We start from the raw sequence: 21,795 nt of genomic DNA on the forward strand, positions 1-21,795 counted from the left end.
CAGAATGTAAAAAATGTATTAATTTATTGGTAGCACAAGGTTCAACAGTAGTACAGTACACTGTGGAAACACAAAACAATCCCCTTTGCTTCAAAAAACAGAGAGGAACTTGTAGGAATTGTCAGTTATGCAGCACAACACAATGAAAACAGTCCGAACAAGACAAAGGCCTCACTTTTAACCCAAACAATTACAGCTGCATTCCAAACATATTAGAGCCCCTTCATGTCCAAAGAGGTTCTGCCCTTTGGTAAAACACTAATATCTAATGTCTTCACAGAGCTTTAATGTATAAAAGGATAATTACTAAACCAAAAGCTGCAAACCAATTATGCTGAATAAATTGACCTCTTCACAGAATGGCCTTTGTTGAAAAGAAGTGTAGCAGCAAACACCTACACACTTCACATGTGTCTGCACACACACACACACACACACGGACTGTTAAGTATAAAACATCATGTACAGACACAAGTGGACATCTCTCTCTCGCTCTGCTTCCAGTTCACACACACAAAAAGACAAATGCAGAAAACTCCACTGTGTAATGTTCTACCAGAACAGGACCTCAACCTTAAATAAAAGACATTTTAATTGTTTTTGTCATTTCAAAAATTAAAGATAAAAATTTTTTAACGATAATCCATTAATGTGAATGTAATTATATTAATTTGTACTGTAGATAAGTTTACAAAATGTAAGAAATCTGGTCATATTCTGTTACATGATGACTGCTGTGCCTTTCATTGGCAAACAAAGCAGACTATTTGAGAAATATCATATAGATATATGTCATAGTTTCTTATTTCTGCAGCCACAGTGTAATATTGTGCATTATATATCAATGCAGAGTACAACAAGAGCACATGCTATCTTGCGTTGTCTCGGTGCGTACATGTCTTTGTCTCAAATCATCACATTTTCTTGCAAATATGTTCAAAATACTGCATGATTGAGCATCTTTGGTCAAAAGCATGAGCAAGTTCATTATATAATTAACAACAAACTTAATTTAGATGGTTATTTTATTGTATAAAAAAACAAAAAAGAACATGTTTTTGGACCAAACACCCCCCAAACTTAGGTGTACAAACACTTTTACACATTAAAGCCAGTTTAAGCTAAAATGCTGCAGCTTTTAGTTATGTTTGAAATGAGGGTTTCTTTTACAGTAGGATAATGCACCTTTTCTTTCATGCAATAAAACAGGAAAGAAAATCTGCTTTTACAACCATTAGCTTTACATAAAGAAGCCCTGAGCTTTGGAGAAGTCACCGCTGCACTTCAATGGTTTACATTTATGTTTATGCCAAGGGCAAAAACCACCTTTTCTCCCTCTGTTGGTATTCAGTAAAGGTGCAGCAGCCGCATAAGCAATCATGAGGTGGCTTGCTGCTTAGCTATTTGATCTCTGCTGATTGCATTTATTATCTTTGCAACTAAAATCAAGTGAGGGTAAATGAGGAGGTCGTCACCGTACACCGATGGTCATAAACACAATTAAAACGTAGTAAGAGTGACATCGCATGAGAATAAATTAAAATGATAAAGTTTCAGGATCAAATGAGGTAACATGATGTCGATATGATAAGAGCATACAGTATGTCAGACATTAGTAAAGCAGATCCGGATGGTCACACAGGCTGTTTAGAATATGCTTTGCGTATCTGAATATGTGAAATATCAAGGCACTGCTGTAGTTATAACACTGTTTTGAAACAATAAAACTCCACTAACCAAAGGTCACATCTGTAGAAATAGTTCTCTGTTACAGGCACCCGTTAGTGTACCTTGACAAAATTGAATTAGGAAAATGTAAAATCCAAGGTAGCACCTGGTCAGTTGAGGTTTTGCAATGGATCTGCTATGTATCAGAATTGGTGCCATTTAAAGACTTTTAAAATGCTTTTGGTACAAAAATATATTAATATGACTGGAACAGCCATCAAGGTTAGGCTAGGTAAATAACACTCTGTCCTTCACTTGAAGAACTGTGTTAAAGATCCTCCTCTGACATCTCGTGCTGTCCTGAATAAACATGCTCGAGTTGTTTACCATTGATCATGTTGGTTCCAACCTGTCTGCAGGTGCAAAGTTTCAGAGGTTCGTCAAGTCACGGGGAGAATTTGTGAACATCGAAAGAGACTGCCGGTTCATCCTGCTCCGTGCTGTCGATCACAATGCTCGGATGTGTCTCTTGGGTTTCCATGGAAATCGTAGAGTTCGTAGAGGGTGTCGCTCCAAAGTGCGGCCCATCCACCGACAGAAGCATCGGCGTTCCCGATCGTTTGAGGCTATCGGTCATAGTGACATGTGTCTCCTCTGGCGTCGCGCCCATCTCCTTGCTGTACTCGGATGGCGACTTCCTCTTTATCCTCTCGTAACTCTTGTCTGGATTTTCTGTGAAGGTCTCGCTGTCCTGAAATCGACCAAACAGCCAGATGAAAAACCCAAAGAGTACGAACGCCACTAGGCTCGGAATAAAGGCCAGGCATTTCACATCCAAGCTGGCTCCAATGTAGCGGCTGTGGAGGAACATGTCCCGCTCCACGTAGGTTAAGTTGGTCCTAGGGTCAACGTTGGTGGAGCGCCACTCGTAGGTGAGTGTGCTGTGATTGAAGTCCTTGAGGGTTTCTGGCTCCTCCACTGTGAAGATCTTCTCACCAGGCCCAACATACTGCCCATATTCATAGGGCTTATAGAAGATCTGGTTCTTCCACATGTTAAGGTCCAAAATCAGCACGAGGAAGATGATACCATAGTTGAACCACTTACCTGCAATGAGAATTTCAACTTGGATTAGACCAGGCTTATATTTGAAAGCTAAGTAGCATGCACGCACTGTAAAGATGATTTAAAGCATATCCTCAACGATGTACCACACAAGCCTCCACCAAACATGGCTAAACGGGCAGAGTCCATAGATGGATATGCTGTCACATTCATTAATCAGAAATTCCTCTCATTTTGCATGCAGATAGAGGTGGTAGCTCCTCCACGGTATCTCCTAACAAGATCACTATATTACCATGAGACAGCCCACACCACCACTGCCCAGGTTGTCTGATAGCAGGCAGATGTCGCCCCTGGTATATGTGACACTACTCCCTACCTTTCCCCGAGATATGATGCTAATAAGCTTTCAGTTAAACCAATCACGCTGCACCGGAGCCATTTCCATAATGCTTAATGGATATGCAATGCATTAAGGTTAACAACCTTCTGCGAACCACTGAGCCTTTGAACAGTTTAACATTTAGCTCAGGAACACTGGTTCGCCTCCCCTTGATAGTCATGACAGGCCGTGTTCATGTGGCAGAACCAAATAGAGAAACCAGTAGGACGGTTTTAAATGGGAAATACACTCATTTGCAGAGAACATTAAAGAGGCCGAGATGCGAGAGATGATGAGGGAAGCATCTCGCACATCAGGGAGGAACGCGAGGAACAGGAAACACAATCGAAGCGGCGTTGGCACCTGCTTTCCACAGAAACTACACATGTATTATAAATGGTTGCTTGTGGTTTAACCAACAAACACTTCCCCAAAGAAAGAAAGGAGTGGAAAAGTAGAGCAGCCACAGCACTTTTTTATTTTAAGTATTCACAATTCAAAAATAGGGCAAATTTATGTCTCCCTCATGGACATTTTCATTTCTTTCTGCTGCCTAATCCATTTCCAACAGCTGTAAAAAAATAAAAAATAAAAAATAGAAAAAAAAACCAAACAAACAGAGGTTCTCATTAAAAAAAAAACAATGAAATAACCCCGTTCTTTGTCCGGAGGACCTGTATCTGAGTGTACCTGTGATATGAATGTGGTACTCCTCTTTAAAGATGCGCTTGCAGACAGGAAGCTTAACCTTCACATGTGTTGTAGACATTCCTGGCAGATTCATATCCAGGTCACCCATGAAGTGAGGGAACTCCCAGTCCTAAAACACGCACAAATACAACAGGTTTTGAAAATTTAGCTCGCAATTGTGATGCTGCCACCCATCTGAATACACTGAAGTGACTAATGTCAGCTCTGCATCATAGTTTATTGGATGCTGAACACTTCACAGAAGGCTTCAATATTAGCTAATATTAAGACTCAGTGGAGTCTCTTCATAAACTGACTGGAGGTTAAACGTGGTGCCAGCTACTGGAGACGGCAGACGAATCTGTGTGTTTACACGCATGTGGTGTGTACTCATGTGCCTGTGCACATGGGATTTCACCAGATTAAAAAAAAAAATATATATATATATATATATATATATCAGCAGGCAGCTCAACATCAGCATCTTCCTCTGCCCCCGTGGTGTCACTTTTCTTTTTTGCAAATATGTAGTTTTATTGGGTGGCTAGTAGGTTTTTAGTGAAACTATTCACTATTCATACACAAAACATGATTCATTTATTAGGTGAAAAAAGTATTATTTCTTATTTTTTTTGAAAATGGAAAACTGTCAGTTCTACAGAGTCCTACAGCTTTGCATTTTTAAACCAGTGAAGTACTGAAGAACTTTTTTAGATTAGATTTTATTTTTTTTAATCAAAATTTAACTGAATTCTAATTAATAAACAATATACACTCATCAGCCACTTTATTAGGTGCACACTGCTAGAGCTGGGTTAGACCTCTTTTGCCTTTAGAACTTCATTAGTTCTTCATGGCATAGATTTAACAAGGTGCTGGAAAGACTCCTCTGAGATTTTGGTCCGTATTAACATGACAACTTGAGCAGCTGTCAAATCTGTTACACCTGCGGATTTGACAAGCGCACATTGGTGATGCAAATCTCCCGTTCCTATCCCAAAGGTATTCAGTTGGATTGAGATACGGCGATTGTGGAGGCCATTTAAGTGCACTGAACTCACCATCATGTTTAAGGCTATGTTCACACTGCAGATCTTAATGCTCAATTCCGATTTTTGGATCAAATCCGATTTTTTTGTCTAGTTGTTCACACTACAGATAAAATGTGCCAGCAAACACGCTCCAGTGTGAACCCTCAAAGTGGCCCGCATGAGCAAAAGGAGAAGTCACACACAACGTGCTCTGTTTAGACCCAGAGCAAACACTATTGTTTGACTGATGGCCCTTAATATAAAGACACTTTTTGGACTTTACGTTTCCCAATTTTGCTTTAAGTTGTAAAGTTGTTTTGTTATTTACACATGGCCTAATAATCATTCTTATTGCTGTTTTAGAGAGGAGTGGTGCTTCATTTTTCCATCTCCCTAGTGAGTGTGGACGCTTCATCTCTTTGCTCTTTAAACGCTTTGCTTCTTTTATTGATTTTTATGCTGATTTTTTCCCTTTTTTCCGTATGAGCTTCAGTTTCACTAACATCTACACGGGATGGCCAGGAAGCGTCCGCGATGTCTTCTCCGGCGCTGATTATTGGCGTCTGTCTTGTGTCAGTGACGTAAAAAACAGATTTAATGCGACATGACCATTCAAACAGCAGTCGCTTTAAAACATCAAATCATCGGATTTGAAAATATCAGATTTGTGCTGTTCACATGATCGGATATGGGTCGCATAGGATCAAAAAAGTCGGATTTGATGCGCTTTCGCCTGCAGTGTGAACGTAGCCCAAGAAACCAGTTTGAAATGATTCATGTGTTACCCTGGTGGAGGCAGCCATCAGATGGGTACACTGTGATCATGAAGGGGTGGATATGGTCAGCAACAATACAGCTAGGCTTTGGCATATAAATGATGCTCAACTGGAACTAAGGGGCTCAGTCCATCCATCCATCCATCTTCTACCACTTATCTAGGTTAAGGTCAAGGGGGCAAGCCCAGACTTCCTACCTCTTCCAGCTCACCTGGGTGGACACCAGGTTGTTCCCAAGCCAGCCAAGACATAATCTCTCCAGCAAATTCAGAGACCTCCTCCCAGTTGGAGCCTGAAACACCTTGCCTTTGAGGTGTCCAGGAGGCATCAGATGCCCAAACCCCCTCAGCTGGCTCCTTTCCCTCCTTGAATTATCAGGGAGTCCTAAAACTCCTTGATAATTCAAGGAGGTGGTTTGTATGTTTCAGTGATCCCAGGAGCTTTTATGTCAGAGGAAATTTTTCCCTGCTAAGGTCTCCTAGATACAAGGCAAGAAGACATTTAGGATCGCCTCTATCCTAATGCTGAAGAATCAGGACCAGGCAATATTTTTCCAATTTTAGTGAGCCTGTATGAACTGCAGCCTCAGTTTCCTGTTCTTAGCTGACGGGATTGGCTCCTGATCCGGTTTTCTGCTGCTAGAGACCGTCTGCTTGAAGAGCATATTGTGCATTCAAAGAGGCTCTTCTGCTCATCTTGGTCATAACTAGTGGTTATTTGAATTACTGTTGCCTTCCTGACAGTTCAGAGCTTTACATTCCATGTAAACCCTAGAGATGATTGTGGGAAAATCCCAGTAGATCACCAATTTGCAGGCCACCACCATCTGGAACAAACAGCCACACAACATTCAAAGTCTTTTAAAATCCCCTTTCTTCCCCATTTTGATTCTCGCTTTAAACTTCATCTTGACCATGTCTAAATACCTGAACGCAGTAGGCTTCTGCCAACCATTGAACAAGTGTCCCTAATGAAGTGGGCAGTGAGCAAAAATTTGCTTTTGTTATCAAAAAATTAAAGATCAAGTAATTTTTTTAAAGTAAAATCTAACCTAACAGTGAATACAGAGCCTTAAATTGTTACTGTCTGCTGTTCTGCTGCTGGAGACGATTCCTACTGTATGTCCGTGTTACGACACCATTTTAAAATGTATTTAAATATTTCTGTAATGAGTTACTTAAGATTATGAAAAGCATGGCATTAAAATGATTATAAACACAGATGAAACTAATGAAAGTCACACAGAGAGACAGAGAGAGGAAAATGTTATGAAACAGTTTCTTTCTGCTGAGCTGACTTAATCATTTTGCAAATTAGCTTTTGTCATAACTATTAGAGGGGAAAAAAACAAGGCACACATAATTTCAGATTAGCTCCATTTCCATTTGATTCTGTTATTTGCACAGAGCTTCTTGCTCTGCACGAAATTAACACATCTGAATTCACTACGTCCTCATGTGATCCAAGGTCTCCTGTGCCAATATCTATGAACAGAACAGCAAAACAATTTGACGAGAGCCCCTTGGATATTAATTAAGTCCTCCACTTTGCTTCCGTAGCTGCTGTATCGGTTGCCGTAGCACTTGCAGGCATGGCATTTAAACATTCCTACCACAAAATAATGAGTCTCTACAACAAATACAGGTAGAGTAAACTGGCAGGGTGTATCAACATCTTTCACATATGTAAATATGTATATACAGAAATCTGACATTTGGTTGCCAAAGAAAACCCAAAACAGCAAAAAGCCACAATTATATAAAAAATAATAATAATAAAAAAAGAAGATAAAACCCTGCTCGGAGGCAAATCCAGACAGGTCATTAATTGGAGCATTAATTAGCATGAGAACAAAATCACCCATCTTTTCTCATGGAGGCGTGAGATTAACTATGGCACAGATCCAGGATAGAGGCGAATGAAGCTGTTGGGAGGGCTGCGGCGGATGAATTTTTATTGACCGAAGGAATGTAGTGACGGCCGCCGGTGCGAGAGCCCTGTAACGGCACAAGCTAACTTGACCCATAAATAATTGCAGTAAATGTGCTTGCTGTACACCGCGCAGAAAATGAGCGGAGGCCTGTCGTAAACAAATCACTGCGAGCCGGGAATGATAAACAGCCAAGTTACAGTGAGTGAGCGTGAGCGAGAGAGTCGAGGGTCCAGAAACGGAGATGTCAAACACATCGTCCGGGAGTCGGTCAAGGAAGGCGAAAAAGCTGGCCTCAGCGAGACGCGAGGATGTTTGGGAGGAAACGCTTGCACAGTGTAAGATCAGCTACTGCTTTAAATCTGCATAATCACAATAATTGTGAGGAAAAGACCACAGCGTGAAGTAATTACTGGCTTGAGCAGCAAAAAGCCCTTCTTAAAATAATGAACCGTTTCAATAAATAAGTCTAGAAATCACTTTTAGTGTTACAGTTGTTCTAATACACAATACCAAGGGAATAATAATGGCGTCGGTGCCAGGATTCTGTGGAGTGAGGTATTTATAACACTGAAAAATGTCCTCCCATACATTTGCTGGCTCCTTATAATTACCATAATAAACAGAGTGGAAATATATGTTTAGGGGATACGAGATATTGGTATTGTAGGACGTCCTCTAATACCTGCTAACGAGCTCCAGTGAAATATGTTCATTAAACATTGGGAGGCGCTTTGCTGAATTAGGCTCAAGAAGCTCTGAGCAAATAGATGATTGGCCTGTGGTTCAGGCGCATGGTTAGCAGTGTGGGGGAAACAAAAATCTCACAATCTTTCTCCTAAGCACACAGTATGTGTTTTTGGGTTTTTTTTCCCCCCAGACAAGCACATTTGCATATTCATGAGTGACTGACACAGGCTTTATTGATGTTCACTCTCCTGTGAGAGAGAGAAGACATTGGGTTGGGGGCGGTGGGGGAAGTGGGGACTTCAATCTTGTGAGTCATCATTAAACAAAATAAACTCGTCTCTAGGCTCATAGGGAGGTCTGGGAAACATGATGAAGACGGTAAAAGAGATTTTTTTAAAAAGTCAATAATTTATATTTAACACCACACCACACCTCTCTGTTTGTATCTTCGTATATAAACAGATATACGTGTGTTTGTGTGTGTGTGTAAGTTTGTGTCCGTGCCAGCTGAGAGGGATCAACCGCCCTCGCACTGCTTTGTGCCGCAGTGCCTCATTGATGAATAGGAAGGAAAAAGGGGGAGGCAGAGGACCTGGCAAGGTAGGTAATAGAGTAAGCCAAGAGACATCCCAGCTTGCTACTTTCTTTCTTTCTTTCTTTCTTTCTTTCTTTCTTTCTTTCTTTCTCCCCCCCCTTAAATTGGCCCCATGGGGCTGATCTACCTGCATAACAATGAGAAGGTCAAAGACCAAGATGAAGGAAGCTAGGAAGGCTCTGGAGACCTCATCACTGGGCAGGAAGCCTCGGTTCAGGTTGTCCCAGCTGATCCAGTCGGTACTGATGACCAGAACCACTACTGATGTCAGAGAGATGAGTACTGTCCTGCAGCACAGGAGAGAAGAGGAGCATGATAACAAGCATTAAACTTGAGAAAAAAAAAGAACATCTAAATATTTTTTCTAAATTTCAGCCTAGATAGGTGCACAGTTAGCATCACATATCTCAGAACACAAACAACAGGTACGACAGCTACAAGAGAAGATCAATCTTGCACTGTTCGGTCTCTCTTCATGGACTCAATAATGCATTGAACCACACTCTTTTACCAAGATTTGACAAATAGCGTGAGTTTCCAGGAAGATGAATGTGCATAGACAATAACTGTGTCTGTTTGTGGATGCAGAGACAATGTAATTCAAAACTCTACTGCATACATATTTCCATGCATTTACATATTTAACATGAGCCAAAATATCACTTACCTAGAGAGGGCTTTTTGGGGTTTTTTTTGCATTCTTTAACACTTCCCGCATTTCGTTCATGTCACACTGGGATTACTCTGCATTCAGTGTTCACTGAAAAATTTCTCAGCCATGTGAAGAGAGGCAATGTGACTTAGTATTATTCTCCACTGTGTATTTTGTCTCAATGTCACCCAGCGATTATTGTGCAGTTGTGTGCATTCTCACACCACACATCGGTTGGCTGCATTGCAGATAGTGACTGCCAGCTCATATCCCATTTCAGCTGTTTGAGAGATAAATTTTGAGGGGTTTTATTATTCCACAAGCGGCATTCCCTTCCCTCAGCACGGACGACTTTTGGCGCTGTCCTTTACAATTTGCAACGGCCCTTCAGCACATATTGACAAGACATATCCAGCGACGCATTTATCAATCACATTTCAAGCGCTGAATTTCAAACGATAGCTCATCAAATCTGGCATTGATTGTGACACGGATAGCTGAGGCATCCATCAATATAATGAAGGGCTGCAGAAAAGTCGCCGAACAGTTCGTCCGCCTGCATTCTAATTGCAGGTGAATCAATTCGGCGAAAAGGAAATGTTAAAACGCTGCGGCCAAATTCGCTTTGAAGTTTAAGATGTCTCGAGCTCTCTGTGTTCCTATTAACTAGATGTCAGACCTGTTTCAGTTTTTTTCACTTTTTTACAATGACCCCGAGATGAACCGCTGCAGAAGCTTTTACGTGAAATATCTGAATGACACGCTATGTCAAACTATCTGACAGCACCAAAGGACTTTTGTGAATGAATGCCGCTGGGACCTTGCAGCGGTGGTGTAGTGCATCTAAACAGGGAGTGGTTCTACTTGTCTGCTGAGTAAAGTGCGCATCAGACATGGTTTGCAGCATTTGTTTAGCACTTATTTCAGGGTCACAGCTTGTGGTATGAGTAAGTAAAAGCCGGGGCTATGGTTTGCCTGGAGACCTCGCTGTGTCCATTGATTTTCAGCCTGTTCTTCTAATTAAAGGTGCTGACACTGAGTGAGGGATGATTAACATGGCTATTGACTGTGTGTAACCCTGCAACGCGCTGAACAGATCACATAACACGCACACATGCATGTACACACTCCTATAGAGCATTACAGGAAGACGTAGTATAATTCAAAGCTTGAGGACATATTGATATCTTATGTGCATGCAGGTAAAGAAAAGCACAGTCTAACAGACATTCTATTTCAGTGTAAGAAAATGACATACCAGAAGAGGACGATCCTGTTGTTGCCTTGTTTCCAGAACCTTCTGGCAGCTTTGCCCCAGTCTGGGTAGTGCTGATCCTGGAGCATCATGTCTGTCACCTGTAGAAAGTAAAATAATGTAATAGTTCTCTGTGTGGGTTGGGGGAGAGTTGTTACCCTAACTGAGGAAGTTCAAGTGTCTTGAAATCTAGTTCACAAGTTACGGGCAGACGATGCATGAGATTGACCTGTAGATTGGCCCACTGCCCGCAGTAATGCAGGCACTCGGCCCTGTTTTCACCGCAGCGGTGAAAACAGGGCTGAGCCAGAAGCTTTTGATTCACCAGTCCATCTACATTCCTACCCTCACACCAACTCTGGATGGTGACCGGAGGAACAAGGTCACGGATAAAAGTGACATAAATTTCCTCTGTAAAATGGCTCAGCTCAGGTTTACAGTGAGAATATCAGAGCAGAATCACTGCTCCTTTGCATCAAAAGGAAGCAGCTGAAGTGGTGTGGGCATCTCATCAGGATCATTCATGAATGCCTCCCTTTGGAGGAGATGCCGGGACAGAACTGTGTGTCTCATCTAGCCTTTGAGTGCCTCTGGGTCCTCTAGGATTAAAATGGCAAACACAATGATGTCAGGATTAAAATACTTAGGCTTCTGCCACTGCAACCCAACTTCTGATAAGCAGAAGAAACTGTCTGAATGGAGTTAGTGAGCAAACTGTCAAAAAAGTTACTGCATCCATCCATCTTCTTCCGCTTATCTGGGTCTGCATCATGGGGGCCTCCGTCTAAGCAAAGAAGCCCACACCTCCCTCTCCACAGCCACCTATTCCAGCTCATCCAGAAGGACACTGGGGCATTCCCAAAGCCAGGTCTACCAGAGGGCAGGCCCATGTTGCTTCTTCAGACTACATCTGGCTGAGCCCTGTCGACTAAGACCGAACCACCAGGTGCTCTAACTGTGCCCCTCCCTAAGGCTGGCTCCGTGGTTGGGCCCTGGTAACCCTGCCCCAGGCAGGGTAGTCATTTCCCATAGGTTCTCTTCAGAGGAGCATGGATAGATACAGCAAATGAAACCCAAGTGTTAATTGAAAATTTCAGAGGAGGATCGTAAAGATTTTTATATTTTTTTGTTGATGAAGGCAGGCTACCTGTTTCCCTAATGATTTGGGCTAACCACCTTCTAGATGTAGCTACATATGTAATGTACTAGAAAGCCATAAAAGTAATATGAATCATTTCAAAGTCAAAGGGAAACTTTGACTATGTCGTCTAAATTTTTGGGTGGTGCATAAATCTCTTATATCTTATTAGTGTTTTTGAAAAATATTTCTTTAGCAATCATAGATGTGTACACGTCAATATGACTCAAAAAGTGTGCTATATAAATGCCAGTCCATTTAGATAATGTTCAAGTGTTGCCATATTACGTGTGCAAACATTCTCAACAAACAATAAGAAACAAAGTATTAGCATTTCTTACTTAAAAGTTTCCATCTAGTGGAAATCATAATCAAACCATCTGGTTTATCAGGACATTTCAATTATACATATGCTAACTACTGTATATGCTAAACAAATAACAATGCTGCATGCTGCTCCAGAGTTACAAACTTACAGTGAAGGACATAATTCTGCCTCCTAAATATACATGTATGCGTGTACATGACTCTGTGCCCATAAATCTATCAGTTATTTGCAGACACTCCTTAACTCAACTCGTCATGTGTATAAAGGATCAATTTGTTCCTTTCCAACCTTTCCACCACCATGGGCAAGAGCAAAGAGCTGTCGAAGGACATCAGGGACAAGACTGTAGACCTGCACGAGGCTGGAATGAGCTACAAGACCATCGGCAAGAGGTTTTGTGAGAAGGTGACAACGGTTGGTTTGATTATTTAGAAATGAAAGATAGTGATTGATGGAACACCATCAATCGCCCTCAGTCTGGAGTTCCATGCAAGATCTTGCATCATGGGGTGAGAATGATCCTTAAAAAGGTGGTGGATCATCTCAAAACCACACAGGAGGAGCTTGTTAATAATCTGAAGGCAGTTAGCGGTTACACAGTCACCAAGAAGACTGTTGCTAACACAACACTGTGATGGATTGACATCTTGCAGTGCCTGAAAGGTCCCCCTGTTCAAGAAGGCACATGTGCAGGCCTGTCTTAAGTTTGCAGAACATTCAAACAATGCAGAGAAGGTTTGGGAGAAAGTCCTATGGTCAGATGAAACCTAATTTGCTCTATCAACTTGACCTGCTGTATTTGGAGAAAGAGAAATGCCAAGTATGACCCAAAGATTACCATCCCCACCATCAAACACAGGGGAGGACCACTATGCTTTGGGCTGACTTCATGTCATGTACCATAAAAACTTGGACAAGAACCTCCTTCCCTCAGCCAGAACACTGAGGATGTCAATGTGTCTTCCAGCATGACAATGACCTAAAACATACCACCCGGGCAACAAATGAGACTAAAGAAGAACCACATTAAAGTCACTGAGTGGCCTAACCATTCTCCACTCCTCAATAGAAAATCTATGGAGGGAGATTTGAGTTGCCAAGCAGCAGCCAAGAAACCGAAAGGATTTAGAGAGTTTCTGCAAAGAGGAGTGAGTCTAAATTCCTCCTAAGACGAGAGTCAACCTTGTGACCAACTACAGAAAGTATCTTACTCCTCTGCTGCCAAAAAGGGTTTCTCAACTAAGTACTAAGTCATGGAAGGAATCAAACACTTATTTCACTCAGTGACGAGCAAATCAGTGTGTAACTTTTCTGTAATGGATTTTTTTTCCTGGATTTTTGTTTAATATTCTCTCTTAATTAAAATGAAAGCACCATAAAAATTAAAAAAATAATAAGTCTCTAACTGTGCAAACTTACAAATTTGGCAGCTGATTAAATGCTTATTTCCCTAAACTGTATGACATGTTACTCTACAGGTATACAGTTTTGAATACTGAACAGATATAAAGTTGTGAATACTGAATGATTCATACTGAATAGCATTCCATTGTTGATTTACCACTAATGACTATGTGATTACCTTGAAACATACTCGCTTCTTTCAGTATTAATGTTGTGCTTCCAACAGCTAGGGAAATTGTTTTTACGCTGTCATCCTTAATGTCATTAAAAGTCAGTTACGGGAGATCTTCTTTGCACGGCTGCAGAGTTGTGTCAGAAAGCATAGCGTCTAAAGAAATTCTTTATGTGGAGCTGCTGCAGAGGCAAGGTCAATTCGTCAATAAAGCACCTCACTGCAGATAGTGTGTTGGAGAAAGAATGTGAATCAGGGAATCGATGAGATGTTTCTGGCTTTGCACCATTTCAAAAACAGACACTTCCTGTTCACTCAACCAGTAAAGCTATACTGTAAATCTGCTATGCAGAGGAGACACAGAGGTCATCTTCAAAGTGCCTCATTGAATTAATCAAATGTAAAAAAAAAAACAAAAAAAAACTTGGAGGGATTTTGGAATCAGCACTTCGTCTTGGCCTACCTGTGCCTCCCTGATTCACCTTCTCACTCGCTTCCTCCCCTGGCTCCCTTCTGACCACACTTTTACATTTCCCTTTCCCCTTCACCTCTGTTTCTTACCGACTACCTCCCTCCTCCTCTGCCTCCTTTTCTGTCTCTCCTTCCACCCGCTCTCTTTCTCTGCAGTATGTACTGTAGAATACTAATGTGACCGGTGAGAGAGCTTGTCAAGTTGTCTCAGCTGTGTGGATGCTGGTGTCAAAGCCCGCACTCCTCCCACCACAGGTAGTCCTGTCCCGCTGGAGCTCTCCTCCTCTTTTTATTTTGATAAATGAACAGAGGTAGGTTTCTTCTACAACACACTCTGTCCCTCCCTGTGCACCTATTGTTTCCTCTGACCCTCCTTACATCAGTCGCATGTTCCTCTGAGGGTTTGATAGCAGACTGAACTAGATTAGTGTGGAAAGCTGCATTGTAAGTGTGTGCCTTGATATGGCTGAGAGGATACACCTGACCTAGAAATTAGATTTTGGTACGTGAAGAATGGCTTCATTTGTATCTTGACCTGGTTGTAAACATGATTTATTAAATTATTATGATATGAACACAGCTAAAAGTAACCATGCTTGCAGCCATGCAAGGCTTATCAGATTTAAATTTTTTTTTTTTTTTTAAACACTCATTGGGTCAAATACTTGGTCATCATTGCTGCTTAGAGGTTGCTGCTGTTAACCTTTTATTCTTAGCTCTGCACCGTCCGTCATTTGTCACAGATTTGTACAAAGTTTTAGGAAGGCTGAGTATTTAGGCTCACAATTTTTTTGTTATATTGACCAAACTTATAGTCTGGGAAGGTCTATCAGATATATGTTACCAGAATTTTGTTTGCCTTCTTCTATGATATGAAAATGATTAAATGTTTCATATCAGATATGAGAGAAAAACATTTCACTTTTATAAAATTATCAAAACCTATAAGCATACTTAGTGGGTTAGTAATTCAGCATAGTGTATTTGAGCAGTGCATGATAGTCTATATTATATTAAATACTTGATGCTCATTGTTGCTGCTCAGCTAATTTATGAAGTTAGGGCTCTTTTTATTCTTAGCTCTGTACCATCAGGCAGTTGTCTCAGATACACTGTGTGGAGTGGATAAAATAAAAAAAACAAATAAAAAAACAAAACAAAACCCAAACAATTATTATTTCTGCAGTTTATGACGCCCACGATACAGGCTAAAGGTCATTAGCTTAAGTACATGCTAATGTGAAATTAAATGCAAGCTAGTTAGCAAGCTAGCTATAAAGAGCAGCTACTCTAATGAAAAAGTTCTAAAATGTTACCAGGAAAACATTTCACAATATAATGCAGATGTTTTCACAAGAATCCCAAGTTTAGCAAGACTGAGTTTTTATTTCACTTTTTTTAATACTGACTTGCTTATGCATTCGTCTATTAGATTTTTACTATTATTTTGCTAACTGTATATTGCACTTTAATGAAGCAGGCTGAACTAAATGGTTTTCTCTTGATTAGATTTTTTTTGTATCAGGTATGAAAAAAAGAGTCATAAAATTATCAAAAAGTATTAGTATTTTAGTTATTCAGCATTTCCAATTATATTTAAACATTTTCTTAAATAAAGCTGCTATTCTTTATTAAACTGTGATCTACTATGCGTTGAAAAAAATAAAGCTTAACACAATTTCATTTAACAAATCATGGTGTTAGCATGAATAAGAGGTTTATTTTCAATCATTTCAGTCATTGTGCTTTTCATAATGCAGGGTTAAAATTTGAAGGTCTGTCTTTCTTTTCATAAAAGCTGACTTATTTAATGTGGACACGGATGAGTTCAAATCTCACCATCCAGGCAGTGACAAAATCTCCCATCCATGTCCCCACAGCAGCAATCTTCATAAAACTCTCATTCCTGATGCCCATGTATTCTGTCACCATGTGAGGCCTGTAAGGAAAGAGAGCACCAGAGTGAAAAGAACATTTAAAAAAAAAGTAGCATAAGGGTAATAAAGGCAAGCACAAAGGAAGGTGGCAAGAGGACTGACAAAAATGAGCCAAGAGGGGGAAAGAGATAAAATGGTCACTGGGCCTAAGTATCATGATGCTAGCTGTCAGAGTCAATCAATATCAATCTAATGCCGTGAAAACAATGAGTGATGGCTCTACCTTCCATAAAGCCCATAGGATTGTAAACAATTTACACCAGCGCAATGGAATTTATGCAGTATCACTACTTTCATTTGGTCCCGCAGTGTTTGGCAAATTATCCATTTGTCTGGCAAATTTGCCTAGCTGAGTGAGCTCAGTTAACATGTGTGGCAGCACAGAAGCAAAACACATACTAGGCCAAGACACGCCATTAGAGAAGCAATCTCACATGCAATAGCATCTGAAAAGAAATGACATGCTTTCTTTGGAGTCCTTGTTACACCTTCATTTCTGTACAGTAGGAGAAGATGAGAAGCTTTTGTTCAGTGCTGCAAACCCACCCACCAACCCAACATGCTCGCACACCACATCACTACATTTTCTCCAGGTAATGGCTCAGGGAGGCAGGAAAAGTGGGTCAGTCGCCTCGTATATGGGACTTGCAAGGGAGAGGAGGAGGAGAACAGAGGGGAGCGAGGAGGCCTGTTTGATCTCCTGGCAGGCAGTTGTCTTAGAAACTGAGCAGGTGGGCGCCCATCACCTCCCCCTGCAGCCTCCTCTCACCCCCGACAGGTCACACTCATGAATATAATAGATGGCAGTGGATAGGGCTCTGGCTGTGCTTTCAAGGGGTCGTATTTGAAGTCAATGGTTCAATTTCTCTTTGTTTTCTCCAGTTATTTTCTGGCCACATTAAAACACCAATGAAAATATTTTCTATAGCGCTGAAGCTTCGGAAAAAGAAAAAGAAAATCTAGTAGTTTATTTCAGTGCATGTTTCGCCATAATGCTTCATTTTCATGTTCACTTTGTAAATGAGCTGTTGTCACACAAGTCGAATCAATCGGACAAAAAGCCGCAGAAGGCAAGCCATTCAAGATATTACGGGTAGGAATTAGTTTTAATTAAAGCTAATTGCTCATGCTTTTCATGCTATGGGAGTGCAGATCTAAAGCACAATAAAGGTTCATAGGCAATACAAAGCAATTATGATTAATTGTAGTGCACTAGGGACCCAAATGCCAACCGTTCTTAACTACCTGCTTACTCCAACTATGCATGACATATCCTTCCCTGGAACGAAGCAGCATAAATCATATGTCATCAATGCAGCATGCATTTAACGGATCTGACAGGATTTTATTGACGAAAATGTGCAGCATTGCAGGTGACGTATTGCTTCACTTAAGGCCGCAAATAAAACGGCCTTGATTGGAATGGCGATTTATATCTGCATTAAGTCGGTTAGACATTCAGTGGCTTGGCGCGGCTCCAGTTGCCAAGGAGATCCCATTGGGAGTCATTTACCCGCAGCGAAATTCTAATCGATACTTCTGGAAATGCTGTCTGGCACCACATGGTAGGTTTTAAATCTAAAAAACTACCCTGCTGCCAACCCCTGCCCTTCTCACATATTTAATTGAGCAAATGTTACCCCTGCACTGAAGTAGGTTTTTTTTTTTTCCTTTTCTTGCAGAGCACCTATGATGAGTTTGGGGACTCTTCGCACTGCATGATCAGAGGCAGAACTCTCTGACTTATTCATGCTGACTGAAAATTTAATGGCCTTTAGAGCCGGATGACCTAATGAGAGAATTCAGTGTAGTGGAACATCAGTACAGTAGCACCATGAATAATCAGCCCTAAAATGGCTCCCGTGGCTTAATCGCAGAGCCAGTTGCAATGTCAGTGCCAGCACGGCCGGCTCAGCCAGCTTTGACCCTCTGAGGAATGTTATCAGGTTTCCCACACTTGTTCAGACATAATATTCAAGGACATTTCAATGCCTTTCTATCAGTCTTGTCCCATCGCATGCAAGAAATTACAATTTTGTGCTACAGAGGTTAAAGACTTACAAAGTTTGAGGAGTTTGGGTGTTACCCCTGTTTGACATTAACCAGACCATTTCAACTGTTGCACTAGTGCTGCCATCTGCAAAATATTTCGTTCCCCCCCTTTGGTGCCAAGAAATCTCACTTTTTTTACTTCTTAAAGTCTCTAGAGATACGTTTCTGGGTTTAGCTGTCACTGTCACTCAAGTTCACATCACATTATTTATGTTCTATTACGTGCTTAGATTTTTACTTACTTTCCTTTAAAATGTTTTTTTTACACGTCTAATTCAAATCAATTTGATTTATATAGCACCATTTCGTATCAACAAACACATCAAAGTGCTTTCTGTTGTAAGTTAAAGACCCCACAATAGTAGATAAGCAAATTATAAACCACAACAATCACATGACCCCCTATGATCAAAGACTTGGCAACTGTGGGAAGGAAAAACTACCTTTTAACAGGAAGAATCCTCCAGGACAGCGGTCCCCAACCCCCGGACCGGTTGTTGTCATGGTACCGGGCTGCGAGAGCTGAGGCTCGGGTGTGAAATTCATGGTTTTCAGCTTTATTTTTTTTTTAAATCGTTTTTATCGTTAACTTGGTTTCCCTGGGTCTTTTCCCGTTTGTGATGAATAAATCTTCTTTTCTTTGGTACCGGTTCTGGTTTTATTTTGTTGTATTTATCCGGCTGGTCTGTGAAAATATTGGGGTTGGGGACTGCTGCTCCAGGAGATCAAGGCTTTATGGGTTCGGGGTAAGAGCATCAATTTATCATCTTTTGGGTTAAATAATATTGACTTTTGTCAAAGTAATGCTGGCAGCCAGATTTTTCTTTGCCATTAGCCTGTGTTAATTTGTTTATTTGCATTTCAATTAAATACTGCTAAGCAAGTATTTAAATATTTTTTACTTTCAGTTCAGATGCTGTGGCCTCATCTAGGGAGTGATAACATCTATAGCAAGTCATAGTGCAGTTTTTTGAATTATAATGTCCAGTTAGAATTTCCCAGGGCCTTCGGTTATTTGCCATTTCATTATATTAGCACACGAACATTATTAAAATCATTATGTATCGCCCAAGCCAGAGGTACGTGTTTTCCCAAGATAATGCATCGGAACCTCCTTTTAGAACTGTGGCCACATAAAACCACACGAATGTGCCACGTAACGAGACTCTCAGGAATAGTGTGGCTCTGTGCAGGGGCTTTAAATATGTATACCAATAAAAGTCTTTCCTCTACTGTTATGGCTTTTCCATTTCATCAGCAATCTGCAATGCAGCATTGTGCCCAACCCTCACACTGCGCACCGTCTTCCTTGATATATTTAATTTAAAAAAAAAAGGTTTATGATTTAATTTTATTTTAATCAAATATGCCAAGTGAGAGCAGCTATGATGGTTAAGGGTATAAAACAGCATGCTGAGAGAGCTTTCACTACTCTGAGTCATCACATGCCCTCAATTTCTATTAATTTTTTCAATGTCCGCTTGGACGTATACATAAGCCCTCACACTGGCTTTTATAAACTTGTTTTCTCTTTTGGACAGGCAGTGATTTAGTGACTGTAACAACGGAGTGACCTCTTCTGCCCCGTAAAGACTGGACTCCCTCAGAACATTAAATTGCGACCTTGGCTGGCTCCACATTAAAATGCATTGCCCGTCTCCTCCTTCTGCACTACAGTACACAAGGCTGTATTTACAGTATACAACGGTGAGCAGCAGTGGTTACCAGGAAGCATAAAGCTGTCAATATTGACTCTCTTCACTATCACTACACCATCTCCCAAGGCAACTTAAAATCTCAATCTCAATTTGTCACTCACCCATTGTATTAAACTGGCTGAAGATTGAGTCCTATAGTCTTTGCCATTCCCTTGGCTCAAGATTGGGAGTAAATATCAGTGAGCAATATCATAGACAGTATCTGGCTCTTCTACTCATCAGTTTTCTATTAGGACAGAAGAGTCCACAACTAGGTGCATGTGTATTTTACCACCAAATGCATTTACAGGCACTTCAAAGTCTTAACAATAAAACATAAAATTTTTAAACAACACATTTAAACATTTAATGTACATGAGGGACATTTGGTTAAAAGCAAATGACAAAAGGTGCTACAGACTTTACGCAGGGTTCTTTCTTTAACTTCTTTATTTCTCATGTGATGATTTCCCGGTGACATCGACAGCTCTTTGTGGATTTGTCACTAATCCCAAGCCTTTGCCACTAACGTCGACACAAACAAAGTGGCCTTATTCACAGTACCATAACAAATACAAGAGCAGGAATCCCAGTTTATTTTTAAACTTAAGATTTTCAGGCTGATTGCACTGTGCAGTCATAAAGTTGATATTCTGTGTTTGGACAACCTTTTTTTTTGTTCTTCATCAGTGACAATATTTAGATTTTTAAGTTCATAAAGGTTCATAAATCAAAAGTAGATCCATCTTAGTTCAACTTAAGGGCACATCTGAAATCAACAAAGGTAGTGAAAAACATTCAGAAAACCCTGTATAGATGTAAACCTAAAGATTTTGCTTAGTATTGTTTTATTCTGTGTTATGTGTGGCATTTGGAAATGCCAGGGAATGTTTTATGAATTGCTTTTATTGAAAAATTGACCAAAAATGTAATAGCAACACAGCACGTAAAGTTTTATGTTGTTGTTGTTGGTTTTTTTTTGCACCAATCGACCGGCCAGGCAAAAGAATCTGCCAATTTCCAGTATTCCCAGACCATAATGGTGACTGGCCAGTCACTCTCACATATGTCCGATTATGCCCCAGTTCATTTCATGAATGCACAACAGAGCCTGATAATTCAGTGATACAATGGCTTGTTTTAGCTATTTACCAATATATTGGTACTGAAATAAATAAATTAACATTTAAAAAGTAAAGAGCAGACAAGAGAAACACCCTTTTATTGCGTTATGAGTAATGATGTGGCATAGTTTGTTTACCAGAAAGCGACACGTGTTTGGATCACCACAAACAAAGCAACCATCTGATCATGACAGAGTCTGCCAGAGCGTATTGTTTTTGTGACAATAAAACAAGATTATTTTTAAGCAGCGTTGTTATATTATGTCAGTAAGGACTCATAAATACCTAAACATAACAAATGTTAGGGAAATCTATTCAGTGTCACCCTGTTTTGTGGGTCTCGAAGAAAAAAAAACATATCAGCCAATGTCAGATTTTTAAATGACCACATCCATATTAGTCTTGAGTACATAAAAGAAAGGACTTCTTTACGTTAGTAAAGATGTTTTCAATTCTAAAACAACTGACAGAGCCTCAGATATTTGAGCCCTAGTGAGGACTGCCCCCTTGGTGGTGATGGTCCTGACGGTTGTCAACCCACTATTGATCGTGTGAATCGCTATATGACCCAAGGTACGAATAAAGTCGTGATCATTACTGTCACCAGGCCCAAGGTGTGGAACATCTGCAAGACATCCCCCCTGACCCCCCATCACGTGAGCTATTGAGATCGCCTGAGGCAAGGTGAGAGTGGGGAGTTAAGATACCTGGGAAGGGATCTCAGGACTGCATTGTAGG

At 40.6% G+C, this 21,795-nt stretch overlaps 1 protein-coding gene across 3 annotated transcripts in view; it reads right to left on the reverse strand.

The window, feature by feature from the left end:
- The window catches only part of tmem117 (transmembrane protein 117), a 46,625-nt gene continuing 24,830 nt past the window's right edge, over positions 1–21,795 (reverse strand). For all 3 annotated transcript variants that reach the window (XM_082539769.1, XM_082539768.1, XM_082539770.1), the window contains exons 4-8: positions 16,087–16,186; positions 10,738–10,835; positions 8,955–9,114; positions 3,806–3,935; positions 1–2,775 (exon numbers count right to left, since the gene is read on the reverse strand). In XM_082539769.1, coding sequence (XP_082395895.1) covers positions 2,114–2,775; positions 3,806–3,935; positions 8,955–9,114; positions 10,738–10,835; positions 16,087–16,186 — 1,150 coding nt within the window. In that variant the 3' untranslated portion in view covers positions 1–2,113. The remainder of the gene's footprint in view (positions 2,776–3,805; positions 3,936–8,954; positions 9,115–10,737; positions 10,836–16,086; positions 16,187–21,795) is intronic.

This window comes from Aulonocara stuartgranti (genome assembly GCF_965226115.1).
Source record: "Aulonocara stuartgranti genome assembly, chromosome: 7".
Lineage (NCBI taxonomy): Eukaryota > Metazoa > Chordata > Actinopteri > Cichliformes > Cichlidae > Aulonocara > Aulonocara stuartgranti.